Source organism: Xiphophorus maculatus, chromosome 8, assembly GCF_002775205.1.
Source record: "Xiphophorus maculatus strain JP 163 A chromosome 8, X_maculatus-5.0-male, whole genome shotgun sequence".
Classification (NCBI taxonomy): domain Eukaryota; kingdom Metazoa; phylum Chordata; class Actinopteri; order Cyprinodontiformes; family Poeciliidae; genus Xiphophorus; species Xiphophorus maculatus.
The window spans coordinates 25249966-25268477 of NC_036450.1; the positions used below are offsets into that span (position 1 = coordinate 25249966).

General features: G+C 40.5%; 1 protein-coding gene across 1 annotated transcript; it reads left to right on the plus strand.

Annotated features, from left to right (window-relative positions):
* Positions 1-735: 735 nt before the first annotated feature.
* Positions 736-17824, plus strand: LOC102224851 (N-acetylglucosamine-6-sulfatase-like). Its single transcript, XM_023338459.1, has 13 exons — positions 736-1319; positions 3691-3750; positions 6754-6957; positions 8206-8271; positions 8351-8449; positions 12863-13030; positions 13151-13233; positions 13916-14034; positions 14301-14404; positions 14508-14609; positions 14695-14805; positions 15945-16055; positions 16135-17824. The coding sequence occupies exons 1-13, from the start codon at positions 1134-1136 to the stop codon at positions 16282-16284; spliced, it is 1563 nt and encodes a 520-aa protein (XP_023194227.1). The 5' UTR covers positions 736-1133; the 3' UTR covers positions 16285-17824.
* The last annotated feature ends 688 nt before the right edge of the window (positions 17825-18512 follow it).

Below are 18512 nucleotides of genomic sequence, written 5' to 3' on the forward strand. Positions count from 1 at the left end.
CTCGATTATTTATGAATCAATAAAATCAGCTTAAAAAAATTGCACATTCTAAAGATTTTTCCTTGAACCACCTAAACTTTTTCTGAACAATATTAGAAATACATTTTAAAAAAAGGCAGAAACTGAAATAATTCAGTTTCTTTTTTGAATGAGAAAATAAACATTTGATTACCTAAAATATAATAACATGGCATTCCTTTAGTCTGAGCTTGATTTGTAGCAAAGGATGCTGGAGATAAAAATGATTTCTAGCTTCAACTGTGAAAAGCTCAACCCTTTCTGCTTGGCTGTACATCTATACAGTGTTGGGTTTATCTTTTTTATCAACCAGTCAACAACTGGATAGTAAAAAATGCTATGTATGTATACTTCTCTCAGCAAATATATTTTTGGGGGTGAAGGAGTGCTGCAAACTCCATTTAATGATTAGTTGTTATTTAATTACGATTAATTGTAATTAAACAACGATTAATTGTTGATTATTTCAACAATCAAATCATCATGATTAAGCCGATTAATCGTTTCAGACCCTACTATTACAGGACAAACCTGGAAGAAAACATATTACAAGCTGGAAAAGAGTGATATTTTGTTTTTGTTTTGTTTTTTTTTTTTAAAAAAAGGAAGAAACCCCCCAAAATAATTTAAATTCCACTCAATTGCAATTCTGTTACATAAAATACTCTGCTTATGGTTGCATAACATGGCAAAATGTGACGAAAAAAGACTAGTCAAAATGTATTCGGGAGATTATGAAGACATTCTGTTATATTTATAAGTTTAATGTAGGCCAAATGCAACAGAAACTGCATCTGACTATTTTAGCTCGGTGAAATGTGACTGAATTCGGTGAGGTGTGAAGTTGGTCAGCAGTTGTTGTTCTCCGTCTCCTCCCCCTCGGTCTCAGTCATATGACACCTGACTCTTGACTCCACTTCCTCAAACTTTAAAGCCCGACTCCGGGATTCCAGGCACCGCGTGCGGCTCGTTCTCTCTGTCTCTCCCCGGAGCACGAACCTGAACGCGGCCTTCATCTGAACGGCAGCGCCGGGGTGAGAGCGTGCGAGCGCAGCAAGGCCCGGAGCAGCACCGCGGAGGCTCCCGTAGCGGCTCGAGGTTCCCCCCGGGCAGGCATGAGCGGAGGCAGGGGCGGCGGAGCTGCGGCACCCCGGCGGCGGAGCGGAGGACGCGCCGCAGCCGCAGCCCTGACGCTGCTGACGGCGTTGCTCACCTGCTGCGTCAGGTGCGCGGAGGGCGTCAAACCGAGCAACATCGTCCTCGTGCTGGTGGACGACCAGGACATTGTGCTGGGGGGGATGGTGAGTCGGTGCACCCGGAACCACATGCTTTATCGATTGCATTGATCCTGAGGGAGCTCGTGACAGCGGTGTGACATCATCATAAAAACTTCGCACGAACACTTTGAGCTTCAAACATAAACATCCTAAAGTGCAATATTATTATATTTACTCTGGGATCTGAAGTCCTGTAATCGCATGATCTCTAAGTGTTATCGATAAGAATTGCCCACTTGGTTTCGGTGATTAATGACTAATCACTTTAACCGAGACTACTTATACATATATACTCAGTGTGAGCAGATGTTTATGCAGGTAGATCAGGAATGTCACACCTTTAACTGATTACCAGTAAAATGGAGATGATGAGTGATTAGTCTTACAACATTCTGACACGAGTGCATTTGGGGAATGCACGGATCTGGCTAATCTCCAGCGATATACCGATCTGTGGGTTTCTTTTCGGTCTGACCTGTTGATTACGATGTTTTTTCCCCCCAAAAGATGAAACGTAAAGAAAAGAATGTGCTGCCAGTTTTTGATGATGGCTTTTCTGTCGAATTTTAAGCCACCACGAGATTACAATCAAAGCCCACAGTTCTAATGTTTGCAGGATTTGTATATATATAAAAATGCCTCGGAGTATATACTGCATGTTAGGCATGGCCCGGTAGGAAATTCTCAATGTATGGTAATCATAAATAAAAATGCCACAATGTTAAAGTATTGTGGTATTTACACAAAATCTAAAAATAACCCAGAGCATACACTGCAAAGACACAAAATCTCACCAAGTATTTTTTCTAGTTTAAATATCTTAGTACACTTGAAATACTACTGCTACTAATAATAATGATGATGATAATAATCCATCCATTTTCTAACACCCTTGTCCCTAGTGGGGTCAGGAGGTGATGGTGTCTATCTCCAGCTAATGTTCTGGGCGAGAGGCGGGGGTCACCCTGGACAGGCCGCCAGTCTGTCGCAGCACAACACAGAGACATACAGGACAAACAACCATGCACACACACACTCACACACTCACACTCACCCCTAGGGAGAATTTAGAGAGACCAATTAACTTAACAGTCATGTTTTTGGACTGTGGGAGGAAGCCGGAGTACCTGGAGAGAACCCACGCATGCACAGGGAGAACATGCAAACTCCATGCAGAAAGACCCCGGGCCGGGAATCGAACCTAGAACAAAGCAACAGTGCTACCAACTGCTCCACTGTGCATCTCCCATGATGATAATAATTATATTAATATTTAAGACAAAACTAGCAAGAAACTTTTCAGCAAGGTATAGGAGCTTGTTTTAAGTCAATAATTCTGGAATATTACGTTAGACTAATAATAAATTTTCTCCATGTTAAATGAAAAAAAATAATATAGGAGTTTGCTGCAAGTCCATTTTTTTATATCATGCAGAAAAGTTACTTGTAAGTCAGTTTTATCTTCATATTTTTAGCGCACTAAGATATTTACACTAGAAATTAGACAAAAACACTCGATTAGATTTTATTTTTTTCTTGTAACTTTCATTGAAAACAGAAAAGCTCGCCAACTTTAGTGTTAAAACTACATTAAAGATGGCATTACTTTTGTTTCCTCACCAAGACTCTGTTTTTTTTATTTATTTGGGACAATAAATATTGTTAAGCAGCCAAATTTGTTTAATTTATTGTAAGATATGCCACAAAACTATAGCAGCCATTTATTCACTCAACAGAAACTGGTCTCTCAGGTTCTTTTCTGTTCATCTTGTTAAAAGTACTTTAAATTGTTCGAACTTAAGCTGCTTGGAAACGGTAACATTTTAAAACTTGGTACAGCAGCAGTAAGTCTCTGATGCCTACTGGACCTCTGAGCTTACTGTCAGTAAGGAACACTGGAACAATCGATCAAACATCACACTGTGTGTTCGTTGAATGGCTAAATTCTTACGCAGAGATGGCTAACACACTCCTTACTGGTTGGTGGCAGTGATGCTTCATATAGTTGTTTCCCAACCGTCATTAAAATCAAGAAGAAGAAAGATCTTAATGCATGTACAGTATGACATTCCATTCACCTGTCCAGTGTCATCGACTTAAATTTACAAATTTAGACTCGCATACATTTTTAAAATTGACATCCTCAAACCGTACACCACCTGTTTTTGTTTTATGGAGCAAAAAACATTTACAAATCAATAGTTTTAGTACATTAGATGGAGGAAAAAAAAAGTTCAGGTTTATTTATTTTTGACCGGTTGATCACCAATCACACCAACGTATGGTCGATTGATCGCTGCATCTCTTTAACTTCTTTTGTCAGCTGTCTAGTGTGTCTGCATGCTGGGACACGAGCAGCTTTGCGTGTCTCACACTTCTCGTTTCATTTCGGCAGACGCCTATGAAGAAAACGAAAGAGCTAATAGGAGAAGCAGGAGCAACTTTTGTGAACGCTGTAAGTATTTCAGTCTTCTTACTGTTTCTTGTAATCTTGTATCTGGCAATAAACCACCAATAAAAGTGGTTTATTGCCTCGTGGTAAACGCGCCATAATGGTGCGTTCACACCAATCTTAACTCTTTATTTCTTCTAGAAAAGAGAGGGATGCATTTTTTGGCAAAGCTAATTATTAGCTTGCCGATATATACATGGCCTGTCTACTTCCCACAAATATAATCTTATTGATATGAAACTCACACCAGTAGTTTGTAGAATAGGTGTGATTATGCAGAAAGGCTTACTATGTTAGCAGGGATACTTATTTTGGCACAGCAAATTATTAGCCTGCTGACATTTGCAAGCCCTGTTTTTCATCTCGAAATGTGTCAATATAGATATGAAAGTCGTACCAGTAACTTAGTGGTAACAGGACTGTAATCTTGTACATTTAAAGTGGTTTATTGCCTCGTGGTAAACGCACCATAATGGTGCGTTCACACCAAACATGCTATTATCGGAGCGTCCATCAGAAAACAGCGGCTAGAGCTGATGCGTCTGACACGCCTCCATATAGACTGTGAATGTAAACCAGATGGGCAAAACGATAGGTGTAGAGCAAAACGTCAAGTGCCTGAATTCTAATGGTGGTTCACACCAAACACGTTACTTGCATCAAAAACGCCTCCGAAGCTTCAAGTTCGACGCTTGTGCACTTTGAATGCAGACGCTTGATGCCAAATGCTTGACAACTAGCATTTGGTGCGTCTGGTGTACATTGAAAGACTATGTGGAGGCGCGTCGAGGGCACGTCAGCTCTAGCCGTTGTTTTCCGTTGGACGACCTTGACGCGTCAAACGCTCCAAACGATTCAAAACGCGCAACGGCCTTCGATGAGCCTCCACATAGACTTTGACTGTTAACCAGACGCGCCTGACGCTCAAAACGCGTTTGGTGTGAACGCAGCAAAGTGGACAAGCGTCGAACTTGAAGCGTTGGGCACGTTTTTGACGTAACACGTTTGGTGTGAACGCACCTTTAGACAACCCCAAACCTTGACATTACCAGAACACAAAACTTCTCCTAACCTAAGTCTAAACTTAATCTACACCTTAACCCAGATACTAAATATAATGCCTCACAGCATTAGGATCAGGCTTCAGTATTCAGTATTCAGTATTTAGCTAATGACAATAAATGATTTATGAGAAACTCTGAATTGCTTTTAGTGAGGCCAAGTAAGACATCTTCCCATAACAGCGTAGATTGTGCTTCTATGTTGTTGTGGATGAAGTCACACCGATTCTGCCAAAAAGCATCAACAAAGGGACAGCGGCAAAACAAGTGGACAACAGTTTAAGGATATGAATCACAAAACGTACAATTTACATCAAATTCTTTCTTGAATATAGAGTTCTCATAAAAGGATTAGTGCAAACATCTGCGATAGCTTTTCATTTTAAACGGGTCGGATATTCTGATGAAGGAAGTGATGTTTTTGTGTTTTTGTAGTGTAAATTGTTCCAGTGCTATGCTAAGCATAACTTCTAAGCTTCCACTTCAGTCTCGTCACATAAAGAAATGAGTGATCAGAAATGATAATATTTAACATTAACACTGCCTGCTATAGTTTTCGTTTTGTAAACATCTTACACCGACTTAGCCATTTATCCGTGCTGCGGTAGGAAACGACGAGGCAGCACAGGTGGTCAGAACAACGACTCATGTTAGATCTTTTACCTGGATACGGTGTGATCGATGATAAATTCTTGTTGAACTTCTGTCTTTTTTTCTGGGGATTTTTTTTTCCTCTCAAAATAGCCGAGGATTCTTCTGCAAAGCTGCTGGATGACATGTTTGGCAACACTAAAGCGGTTCCCTGCATTCTCACATAGGCTGCTCCAGCTCCGCTGTCGTAGGGACAGATACAGGAAATCCTTCCTGCCACATGCCATCTCACTGTACAATAAAAGCTAAATCATTGTTCTGCACTAATCAGTCCAATTTTGCACAATTGCACTGTGGCACACTTGCTGTACATATATTTACATATACATACTGTATTTGCATTTTTTTGAATCTTTGCAAGGACAGCTCTAAGTTGCTTTTTTATATTAACAGCATTTCATATTTTTACAATTTATAGACAACTACTACACAGTGGTAGTTGTTGTTGTGTCTTGTCTCTATGCTGTAACTGCGAAATAATTTCCCTGCTGGGATGAATAAAGTACTTCTATTCTATTCTATTCTCGTTTTCACAGGAAAACCACCTCTTTTTTTTCCAGCCACAAAGTCTCACAGATGTGTTCACTTTGGTTTTTGTAAGTCAACAAGCTTACAAAAGATGGCTCTTTTTGTTTGTTAGGAATTCAGCAGGGACAGTGTGTGGTTAGTTTAAGCAAAACCACAAACATCTCAGTATTTGCCCTTTTTTTCCTCTTTCAATATGATAACTTGATTGTCCATTTTAGTGACACATCCTTATTTTTTTATACATATGTGCCTTTGAAGGCACTCAGTCGCCTTCCAATTAAAGACATCACGAAAAGCATGCGGATAGTACAGAATAAGAAAATGTTCTGTAGAGGTTCATCATTTATCTACATAGTAAATTGCGTGAGTTAAATCAGGAGATATCTTGTTTCGTGAGCAGTAGGTGTGTGACCAAACATCGATTAAATGACTCAGTTACTTCAGGGCAAAAAGGGAAAATATTTATCTACATCATCATATTTAGGATTATACAGGATGAAGAATATACTAACCCCAACTCTAAAATGTTTTGTTTGAGGTTCTAAAAATGGTGAAAGTTTAAGTTCTGCTGTTATTAAAAAATTAGAAATGTGAAACTTTATGGAACAAATTATCTATTTTTATGATTTTTGAGATAACTATGAGATATATTTTTGAAAATTTAAATGCCGGATGCATGTAACAACTTAGAAATAACATTTTTGAATTATGTTATTTCTTTGGGTTGTGCTGAGTCGCTCTCTCCTTCGTCGCTCCTCCTGTGCAGTTCACGGTCACGCCGCTGTGCTGCCCCAGCAGGAGCGGCATCCTGTCGGGTCGGTACCCCCACAACCACGAGGTGCGGAACAACTCCCTGTCCGGGAACTGCTCCAGCGCTCAGTGGCAGAAAGGACCCGAAGCCGAGGCGTTCCCCGTCTACCTCGGCAAGCAGAAGTACCAGACGTTCTTCGGCGGGAAATACCTGAACCAGGTCTGGGTTTCCGTCCTGATTTATCCAAACAAAAACGTCTTAGAGCAAAACAAAAGGCTTTCAACAAGCTCACCGACGGCTGTTCTGTGTGCTGAAGTTTGTAATGTTCGCATTAGGGGTGGGCATTTGTCGCATCGCTTGTCATTTATCGTGATACTTTTTTTTTTATCGTGATAAGAATTTTGATTTATCGTCACAATAAATCCAGTGAATGACGTTTAAAAAAAAAAAAACCAAAGCCATCCATCTTGTTTAAATAAATTCTCCACTGTTTATTCAATGAGCGTATCATTACATATCAATATATTTGAAAATATGATTAAATGCAGTTACTGTGAGAATTTTGGTGATACACATCATACTTTTGCTATGTGACTGGTGTCAAAAAGTTTGTGTTTTTGGGGCTACAGTCACAGCCATACAGTTATCTAAAAAATAAGTTCTTGTCACTTTTATTGTTCTGAAAGTGACGATCACGAAACACATTTTATGAATTAATTACTCACAGATGGATGTTTGAATGCCTTTATTTTTATGTATATATATATACATATGAGCCTACGTGTGTCACTTTGACTACATTAACCTGGTGGTGTACTGGGGCCACTGTAGATACAAAATAGTCATAGATTTTTCTAGAAAAACAAGGACATTTCTGAGCTCCTAAACTAAACATTTGCTAGGGATAAACTCAGAAATGTGTGAATTAATCTCAGAAATTTTCTAGAAAAATGCGGCCATTTCTGAGTTTGAAAAGTCAAAAATTTGCTAGAAAAAACTTTAAAAAGTAAAAAAAAAAAACCATCAGATTTTTTGAAACAACTTTTCTTGTTGTTTTTCTAGGATATTTCTGAGCTTAATCTCAAAAAAGATTTTTGGCAGAAACTTACTCCTATTTTATTTTTTCTGTCTACAGTGGCCCCAATTCGCCATCGCATTCACCTCCAAATTGCACTCAGAAATTTTGAAGGTTTTTCTATAAATTCTCTGAACTAGTACAGTGGAAATTTGAGGGAAAAAAAAAACTTTTGGAAATTTTCTGAGCTTCAAAAGCAGAAAATTTTCGACTTTTGAAATTCAAAAATTTCCAAGTGCTTTTTTTTTCTAGAAAATCCCTGAGATTGATCTCAAAAAGCTTTTTTGGCAAAAATGTACCCTTTCTTGCTGTTTTTTTTTTTCTCTCCCCTACGCTGCTAATATGCCGCTGTATTAACCTCCAACCCGCGCTGTGTGCTCCATTTCCACCAGTACGGCACCAAAGCCGCCGGAGACGTCGACCATATTCCCCCTGGCTGGGACCAGTGGAACGCCTTGGTGAGTGCTGCGTTAAAACGTTCGTTTGTCCTGCGGTCCGTCGCGGCTCTCGCCTCACCAGCGCTGTGTGACCCTGCAGGTGGGGAACTCCCAGTACTACAACTACACTCTGTCTGTGAACGGCAAAGCGGAGCAGCACGGGGACAGCTATGAGAAGGACTACCTGACCGACCTCATCGTGAGTCACAGTCACACCCTCACACCTGTGACTCCCGCTCACACTCAGCCTGGTGATCGGCAGCGTTTTGTGAAATCAGTGGTTGTTTACGCAAGAATTTACGGCAGAGCTGCACAAATCGGCTGCTGCAGAAATATGAAAAGCTCAGCGATGTGTGAAGTTAATCATCTGCCAGAGAAACAAGTTGCAGCAGTCGCTTTACTGAGCTTAATCAACACGTTGGGCATCTTTATGTAGTGATGAGGTTTCCTGCAGACACATGGTTTCCTCATCAGGTGATGGTTGATAATCCTTTGGTTTAACCAGAATAACCAGCTGCCTCCTCATGTGGGATTTGTGATCGGCAGTTTATACAAGAAGAAAAAAAGTTCCTATAAAAGTAAAAAAAGAAAAGAACAATGTAAGGACAGGCCTTTTTGTGCTCTTGAAGAGCAGAATGAATCTGTCTTTGTGGGAATATTGCATTTTTTCCCTATTTCACTTCCTGGGTTTATTTATCAGGACTCGTTTCTACTTGGCTCTAAAACCATCTAGATGAAACCTCATGTGTTCAAGTTTATCCAGTTGTCTCCATGTCATTCAGCCTGACTGTCACTGACCTTATGGAGCGCCTTTCACTCTTTACTCTTTCAGAGATTCTGTAGATTTGCTGCGTTTTTCAGATCCTTTGTCGTGACCCGGTTTGGGTCAAACAGCAGCCTCACTTTCCACTCTTACTTGGTTGTGTGTTTAAATTAAAAAATACTTTAGTTAACCCAAAAGGAAATTAAATGTTGTCACATCCAGAGTCAGTTTTGTAATGTACTTTACACATTAAAATTACAGTACATTAATAGGTAGACCAACAGGCCTGTGTGTATAAATTAATGAGTTGTTGGTTTAAAAGCGTCTGGCTGATGGCTGCATGCTAAAGGATGTGCTATAGCTTTACATTCTTAAATTTCTATAGACTTTATTACATATATTGTTAATATTAAAAAGCATTCAGCAGTATTAACATACCTTGAGCTTGCTTGTACAATATGCATTTATAAGAAATGGATAAAAAAATAAATCTTTGTTGACCCCAAACAGTCGGGGCCCTGAGCTGCTGCCCCTGGTTCAGCTCATATGCAAGTATCTTCAAAGAGTCATTGAGATGTTAGAGTAGGGGATATGATGGTTTCAACTCCTGAGGGGTTCGGGGTCATAGTTCAGCTATTATTTGAGCTTTAGAGATGCTAATCCAGTTGTGAAAACAAAACCTTTTTGCCACGGTTGCGCATTATAACAACTCTCCAAGAATACAAACAGTAGAAGCGAAAATTCTTCCAGCAGCACAGCATCCAAAACCGGCGGGAATAATTGTCCAAACATGCAACGCCTCAACCAAGGACACTGAAAGTAAAAAAAAAACAATCGGAGCAACATGCTGTTACCATGAGCGACAGAAATAAAAGGTTTTCACATCCCTCTAACCTTTTGATGTTCTGTTATGCGACAACCACCAACTTCATTGTATTTTATAATGGTGATCAGACTGAGTGTACAACTGAAGTTGATGGATGTAACACATGGTTTCCAAACATTGTTCTGAATCTGAAAGGCCATTGTTTTCAACCCGCTGATCCGGAACTTTGTGGAATCGTCTTTTTCTGATGCGAGGCTTTTAGGGAATGTCTCACCGATCAGCCTCCTACACTTACAGGCTGACATTTGGCTTATTGATCTTTGCAACATAACTCAATCTCACACTTAGTTCACACGTTATTTAACGCCATTTAAAAGTAGCTCAACTTTTATAATTGTCCCCACAAATGAACATCTCTGGGTTTCCCTGGCTTCCTTCCTGGCGTCCAAAAGCAAGGATGTCAGTTTTAATCACGCTCTCTAAACTTCCCTTGCGTATTTTTGCGTGCGTCTTTCTTCTCTCTTAAAGTGACTGCAACACGCAAACTGAGATCAGTGGAAGGTGAAGGATATTTCACGCTGCGGAACGAGGAGCATGATTTCCAGCAGAAACCGTTTCCATTCTTTGCTAAGCGAGCGGTGACCGTTCTGGCATGTCGGCACGTGCTGCTGATGAAAATGTTGCAGATATGAAAACATTGGTTTGCATATCTAGAGCTGGTCCAGATCATCAGAGCGCTCGACGCTTAAACCAGAACCATAATCGTCTTGTCGGCTCATAAACCAAACAGATGTGTATCTTGTTATCACAGGAAGTCGCGCTCCCTTATCTCCTGATAACGAGATAATGTTCTTGTTATCTCCAGGAAGCCACTTAAAACTTACTCTTAAAGGGCAAGGCAGATCTCTGCGTCCACACAGTCCCACTCTGCAAGTGAAGATGCACCGATTTTTAACGGCCAAACAAACCGTTTCGGTGGGCGAGCTAAATTTAACCAAGAGAGAAATGCTAAAACAAATCACCCTGGTTCGTGACGGTGACTCGGAGCTTTGGCTTCTGAGAAAAAGGAAGTGCTGTGTGGCGCAAACTAAATCAGTACTGTCACGAACAGAAACGCAACATGCCAAAATAAAAAAGTATTCACCCCCTTTGGATGTTTTTGTCCTTTTTGTTGCTTTTACAAATCAGTCATAATCAATAAAATGTTTTGCCAAACAAGCATCCTTTAATGCAGGTGTGTTCAAGCGTTTTGTACCGTGGGGCTGAAGTTGGCAAACTAACACATCTCCTCCACCTCCCCAGTTAAAAACGGCCAACAATTTTACTGTTCATTCTTGTCTTTTTCCTGCATTAAAATAAATATTCAATGCTTAGATGAAACAACGTATAAAAGAACTAATTATTGTAAGTCAGAAAAAATGATCTGGGATGTTTGTCTTGATAGCGTACGTTCTCAGGCCGAAGCTTTTCCATTTCTGTTGGTCTAGAAAATATATTCAGCAACAAAATAGAGAACTCTATTATTGCTTTTATTGGCTTTTAACAAATGTGTGTGTAAAATAGTTCTTTTTTTTTAGTAAAATGTTGCTTGATGTTTAAAAAGGTTGTCTTGCAGCTGAGCCTTTCCATTTAACAGGATAAAAATGAATCATTAAAAAAACTGCCATCCTAAATATTTGACCAAATTTGTAATATTCTGGAGCCAAAAGTGGCCCCAGGGCCTCACTTTGGACACCTGTGCTTTAATGTCAAAGTGAAAACTGACTTCTGTGTAATCACAATGAAGCCAGAGACAGGCGTCATTGTGAGACTACTAGCACCAATTGACTGGACCTCAGCTGAATTAGGTCAGTAAATTGAAATGGGGTTAAAAAAAATAATATTTTTTTTTTAGCTTATTTATATTTTTTTTGTTAAGAGGATGAATCCAGACTTATTTGCAGAGGAGCCAATGGTTACTCACACAGGAAATGAATGTTGGAAGGTGGTGCACCACCAGAGATCTTCCTGTGTGAAACACATGCTGAGAACCAAACGTGTCAGTTTCTGGTCAGAGCCTCGTTTTAATAGTTTGACTTTACATGAGAGTTAACGTTCTGACAGAACAACATGTTGTGACAGAATGAACTAAACCTTTAGACTACAGCTGATAACATGACCGAAAGGCTTTTTGTTTCAAACTGAGAAGCAACAATTATTCCTGCTGCTGCTAAAATAATAGAACATATTAATTGTTGCACTCTGTATTTTTTTTTTATTATTTTTGGTTTGAACTGACAGACATGAAGAATGAGGGAACACAGACGAGTCTGTTTTATCAGTTTGTTTGTCACTTTTATTTCTTAGCTAAAGTTATTCATAAAAATCTATAAAAAACTGGATCTGCTCCAGTCTGTCCGTCTGAATATTATTCTAAGGACATTGAACAGAAATATGGTGGTGATGAGGGAGTAAGCACTGTTCTCTGATTGGCTTGGTTTAAATCCAGTTTTATGGCAGAAAGCCCAGACTGTGCTGTGCGGGGAGATGAGAATCAAGATGAATTTCGTAGGAAGACGATGGAGGGCAGACGGTTGTTGCTGAACCGTTCATCAAAATGTACTTTCTTGGCAACAAAGAAACGTCTAAAAACCTGTAGAACAGTGAAGGACCAGTGTAAACTACCACTCTGTCACTTCCTGAACCTGTTCAAACCTCTAAATGTTGCAAAGTCCACATCCAACCCACAGGTTCCTTCTTAATCAGTTGAGCTGAAGGGAACTGAGCTTGACAAACAGCAGACAAGTCTGTTAGTGTGGAACGGCTGAGACTGTCCAGTTTTTTTTTTTTTTACATCTTTTATCAAAACCCACTTTTATTCTATTGATTCAGAGTTCGACTTTATTTTATGACATATATGGAGTATATATGTATTTGTATTTTGCTATCTTACTTTATTTGACTGAACTGCACAGCCCTTGGATAAACATCTGTGGTTGTCATGTGCTGTATTGACATAATAATCTGTTTTGCCCTCGTTTCAGCTGAACCGTTCGCTCAGCTTCCTGGATGACAGAAGCCCCCAGCATCCCTTTTTCGTCATGCTGGCGCCCCCGGCGCCTCACTCCCCGTGGACGGCGGCGCCGCAGTACCAGAAGGAGTTCAACAACGTGCAAGCCCCCCGAGACGGCAGCTTCGACAAACCGGGGAAGGTGAGGACACGGAACGGACGGCGTGTCACATCCAGCATGAAACCCGCTTTTAGTCTGGACCTCTGAGGAACGCCTGTCGGTGTACTTTTCTTTTTTTTTTTTTCTGTTTGCTGTTTCCAGGACAAACACTGGCTGCTGCGTCAGCCTGCCAACCCCATGCCAAACAGCTCCCTCACATTCTTGGATAACGCCTACAGGAGGAGGTAGGAAGAGATGCAGTGGGATGGAGTTGTGATTAAAAAAAAAAAAAAAATCTCCAAACACAAAATGAACAAAAATGCAGATGCACAACGTTCACTGTAAAAAAAACCTTGGAACTGGTTGAACTGGTGGAACACGCAGCATTTTGCAGCACTTCCTGCACCAGAATGCTTCTGCAAGCGTCTATGATGTGGAAAAAAGTGTTTCCATTGCAGTATTCTGAGATAAACAAAACACAAACGCACCTCATCCTAATGCCAAAACCTTTTCTCCACAAACAAGGTTTTTTTTTTTTTTTTTTTTTAAATCGCCTTGTTTCCATTGAGCAAATTTCTTTTCAAAATCTCGACCTGCGCAAATATATGGCCAATGGAAACACAGCTAGCGACGAGCTGGATGTGGGTCGTCCGGTCCAGGTCTGATCAGAATCACCTCACTCAGACTGTGACAACCGACGTTCCTGCAGACCCCACACATCCTGGACACAAACTGTTCAGTGTTTTACCTTCAGATCACAGCGACGCTCTCTGCCCCACTCTGCCACCCTGACTAACGCTCGAGAGCAAAATTGTGTTGTTTTTTGCCTTTCTGGATTTTGTTCAAAAAAATCTCCTCATCCGACTCTCTGATCAGACATGGTGCTCCGTCGTGTGGAGGCTGAAGTAAAATGTTTCCCTCCTGCAGGTGGCAGGCGCTGCTGTCTGTGGACGACATGGTGGAGAAGCTGGTGAAGAAACTGGACAGCATAAACGAGCTGAACAACACCTACATCTTCTACACCTCAGATAACGGCTACCACACAGGTCTGCTCCGGCCGGCGAACCCCTGAGAGCGTCCTCAAGTTTCATTTGGCATCTTTTGAAAAAAGACGTTTGTGTCTCGTGAGACTTTAGTTTCAGTTATTAAAAAAAAACAAAACCAAACATGCACATCCCGTTAACACAGGAACTACAGTTTAAAAGTTGCAACCGACGCTCATCTTTTCAACTTAAAAAAAAAAAAATAAACAAGTAAGCAGCTTCACGTTGTGTTTATACTTGAGTTTAATTCTTCTGTCCGATCTCTCCAGGTCAGTTCTCTCTGCCCATCGATAAGAGGCAGCTGTATGAGTTTGACATCAGGACGCCGCTGCTGGTCCGTGGCCCTGGCATCAAACCAAACCAGACGATAAAGGTCACAACCATCTTCCACCAACACTGACTTTCTGCTGCTTTTTCATGCGAGTTATTGTAACGTTCCAGTTTTTTTAATTAATTTTTTTATTTCTCCCTTTCAGGCTCCGGTGCTGAACATCGACCTCGCCTCCACCTTCCTTGACATCTCTGGCGTCAACCTGTCCACCGTCAACGTGGACGGACAGTCTTTTCTCGCTCAGATGGTCGGCTGCTTGGTTTCGCTCACAGACGCGTTTTCCTTTTATTATTCCGAGTCCACTTTAAATCCTGACTGAGGTTTCTGTTCAGGCCCCGTCGCTGCGGAACGGCACGGTGCGACCGTTCTTCCTCATTGAATACACCGGAGAGGGAAACCCAACCAAGGACCCGACCTGCCCGAAGCTTGGCCCCGGAGTGTCTGTAAGCAAATGCTGACGTCTTCAAAAAGGAAACGTTAAGAGAGATTTGCTCTTCGTTGCAACATCAGCGCTCTAAAAACCGGGACCCGTACGCACAGAGGTCCTTATGGTCTCAAATCTGAACAAGTTCTCACTTGTTCAGATGCCTAGAAAGTTTGATCGGTTTGAGGAAGTGTGAATGTATTGTTACGTCATCTAGTTGATGTTAACGAGGACGGTCAGCTGTCAGCAGTTCACTGTGATTTCCTGCCTGTGCAAACTTGTTTGATTTGGCAAAACGACCAACGTGAAATGGGGAAGTAAAGGAAGCCAAAACCAAAACGGGAGCAGAACCTGCTGTTGCCACGGCGCACGGTTGCAACTCTAAACTCTGTCGGTTTTCCCCGTTTTCCCTGCTTAAGACGCTTTCAGCCTCTCTGAAAGATCCTCCTAAATGCGCTGAGAAGTTTGTCTCAGGTGCTTTTGTGAACATATTTCATCTTACAGAGGGAAAATTCAGTGCAGCCCGTCTGGTGGGAGGAAAACCAACTTGTGGGCCGCGACCATAACATTATAACTCAAACCCACGACTTGTTCAATTAAGTTGTTTCCATGAGATACTGAACCGTGTCCCCAAATTAAACAAGTTGTTCCTATGTGTTAAGTCTGGAGCACAAATTTTCGTTTTTTTTTTTGTTTTGTCACCAGATGAGCTCCGTAAAACTCTAAGAACTTTAGAATTAAAAAAATCATACAATTTTTACTAGAACCGTTTTCAGTCATAGGATTCTTTGTGTATTTATATTTCTATGTTTTAAATTGTCAATGCTGGAGTTTATAAAGAATACATTCCAGGTAAAATGGTGAGTAAAATCTTTGTAAACGATCATTTCATGCAGTAAGAATGTATCCTAAACACTCGCTGAACTCGTGAGCGTTTTCTAAACGTGTTTAAAACCTCATAGGATTAAAGTTTCCACAGGACGTGAGTCGTGGATTTTAATGGGATTTTCTGTGCGAGTCCAACACAATCTAAGGCGTAATTAGGAAGTGGAAGAGAAGCTCTCCGTTTGGTTTCAACAGTTCACTTCAGATAGAAATCTGTTGTCACTTTGCATTCCAAATGTGTGCACATCACGGAAACTTGTACTCGTTTTCCAGCAATGCTTCCCAGACTGCGTGTGTGAGGACGCCTTCAACAACACGTACGCCTGTGTGCGGACGCTCGACGGCAAGCAGGACCTGCAGTACTGCGAGTTCGCGGACAGCGAGGTAACGGCGACTCGGGACCTGGACCTCGGACTGGTGTATGTGAGCTGAGGCGGCGTTTAAACCTGTCTGGTATCTGCAGTCTTTTGTAGAAATGTACAACATGACCTCAGACCCACACCAGCTGGAGAACATCGTGAAGAAGGTGGATCCGTCGATCCTGCAGGACATGAACCAGCGGCTCATAAAGCTGCAGTCCTGCATGGGGGACAGCTGCCGTAACATCAAGTAGAGAGGAAGACGACGGCGGCGAGCGTCCTGCCACGGTCAGAGGGAAACACCGAGCGCTCTGATGCTTCCGGACAGGTAGACAGACATTTTGATTGGTTTACAGAGGAAATAAGAGTCCCGGCTGAAGTCCATTCATAATCGCGTCAGTTTCAGGCTCCTGCTGTTCTTCACTTTTGATATTTCTGGTGCCACCGTTCAGAGGAGAAAACTCGTTTTCTTTTAGGTCTGAACTCAGAGCAGATAGGAATGGCTCACTCTAATAGTTCTTAAAAATCTTTGAGTTTTTGAGTAGTGAAACTCCTGTCGTCTATATTCCATCTCGGAAAGCTGGGGGTCATCCAATATGGCCGCCACGCACATGAAACACAAAGAAGTTGCAGTATTCACTGGTTTATTTATCAGATGGTGTCAAGATAAACCAGTGGCGCATATTGTCCTGTTGCTCTTTGTCAACTTAACTCTAAAGTGTCTGAATGCATAAAATGCTAATAAGTAAATTGCTGTTAGTGTTTCTGGCTAATAGCAGTTAGCTAGCTCACTTAGCAAAACAACTGGCTAGTTCTGCTGGATTTTCTGACCATTAGCTTAGCAACAGCTAGCCTAGCTTAGAGCAGCTGAAAGGATAAAATAAAAAAATGTTCTGCTGCTCAAAAGCAACAACCTACATGATAAAGGAATGAATAAACAGTTGTTAGGTTTTACATTCAGCCACGTTAAAAAAGCTTCAACTAGCACTTGACAAATCAAAATGTCTGCCGCCTTTCTAAAGCTGTGCCTGTTCATCTCGTCCCTTTTGTCTTTTAAAGCACACTTCTTTTTTTTAATTTAATCCATGCTGTGACATTTTGCATCATATAAAATGCACTATGAATGTTCAACTCTCTAAATGTTTGATTAAGACAGAAACAGAAGAAGCTGTCAGACACAACGGTTTGTTTCTGATGGTGACGTCCAGCCAAAGCCTCGTCCGTTCTGTCGTAACCATCTCTCTGTTGAACTAAACGAGACTTTAGGGTTTTTGGTTTTGTCTTTTTGGGTCTGATGTCTCCCACTCCATGCACCAACCACCATTAGACAGTTGAATCATGTTTGTCACCCAGGTGTAGCATCACTCTCCATATTTAACTCAGTCACAGTAAACTGTAGAACTCATCTCTGTTTTCATGCAGATCTTTTTATATCATTTATTCTCTGCAGCACTTTGAGGAAAAGAAATGAAAACAGTTTGCCTGGAGTCAGGCGCTCAGTCCCGTCTTGTGCCTTGAGATGTGAAAAATTGACATTTTATACAAAAGTTTGATTTTTTTTTTCTTCCTTTTTTGGATTATACATGTTGTGTTTTGGAGGTGAAGGATTATTCCCTGTGTCCCTGAATGTCTTCTCTGATTTCTGAATAACTGGAAAGGGATTTTTTTTTTTTAACTTTTAATCTTGTGTGCCTTTTTGTTTTTGCACAGAATATGTGTAAATTGCCTTAAATGTGAATGGATTTGCACTGTGATGATTATTGATGATTAAAATAAAGATAATTTTACTATGATCATGCGAGTATTTCCTTTACTGTCGCTGTCAATTCAGGTCCTGTTGGCTCTTCAGTTTGACTCATTTTTGTTGAGTTAACCCAACATTGGATTTTATTCCTGTATGAAATACTTTGAATTTGGTGAAAAAAAAAAATTGCAATGCTTTATTACATGTGTGCATAGTATTTATGCACACATGTTTGCCTTTTGGCCTTCAAATCAACACAAGGAGAGACTTTTTAAGTTTTGTAGAATCAGTTGTCATGTACCACATTTTTTAATTCAAACTATTTGATTAATTCTAGCTCCGCCCACTGAGTTTAATGGGTGAAGATTACAGTTTAAATGAATTTATAATGTGCTTCATTTAAAAAAAAGGAGCATGACATTTATTGAATCATTAATATGTATACTTGGAAAATGAAATCAATACATTTAGCTTAGCTCAAATTAATTCTACATTAAATTATTGCTATTTCCAGAGACATTTAAATAATCTTAGGAGTTATATATTGTAATGTGGCACTCTTCACTCTCCATAATGTTCTTGGTAAATATTTGTATTTGTTCTGGTGGTTACATTTTTTTTTTTAGAAAATTCCTTTCTTTAAACAAAAATAAAAATATTCAATGTTGCCAAAATATGAGAGGAATCCAAATTTACACTACTCTAGATAAACATGTTTACTTGGACAGTTATTTGTGC

What these genes read in the sequence shown, in the direction of transcription:
- LOC102224851 (XM_023338459.1), top strand. Translation starts at nt 1,134, where the DNA reads ATGAGCGGAGGCAGGGGCGGCGGAGCTGCGGCACCCCGGCGGCGGAGC. An exon ending in GATAACGCCTACAGGAGGAG is followed by an intron (nt 13,234 to 13,915) that starts GTAGGAAGAGAT and finishes TCCCTCCTGCAG; the next exon opens with GTGGCAGGCGCTGCTGTCTG. An exon ending in AGCTTGGCCCCGGAGTGTCT is followed by an intron (nt 14,806 to 15,944) that starts GTAAGCAAATGC and finishes CTCGTTTTCCAG; the next exon opens with CAATGCTTCCCAGACTGCGT.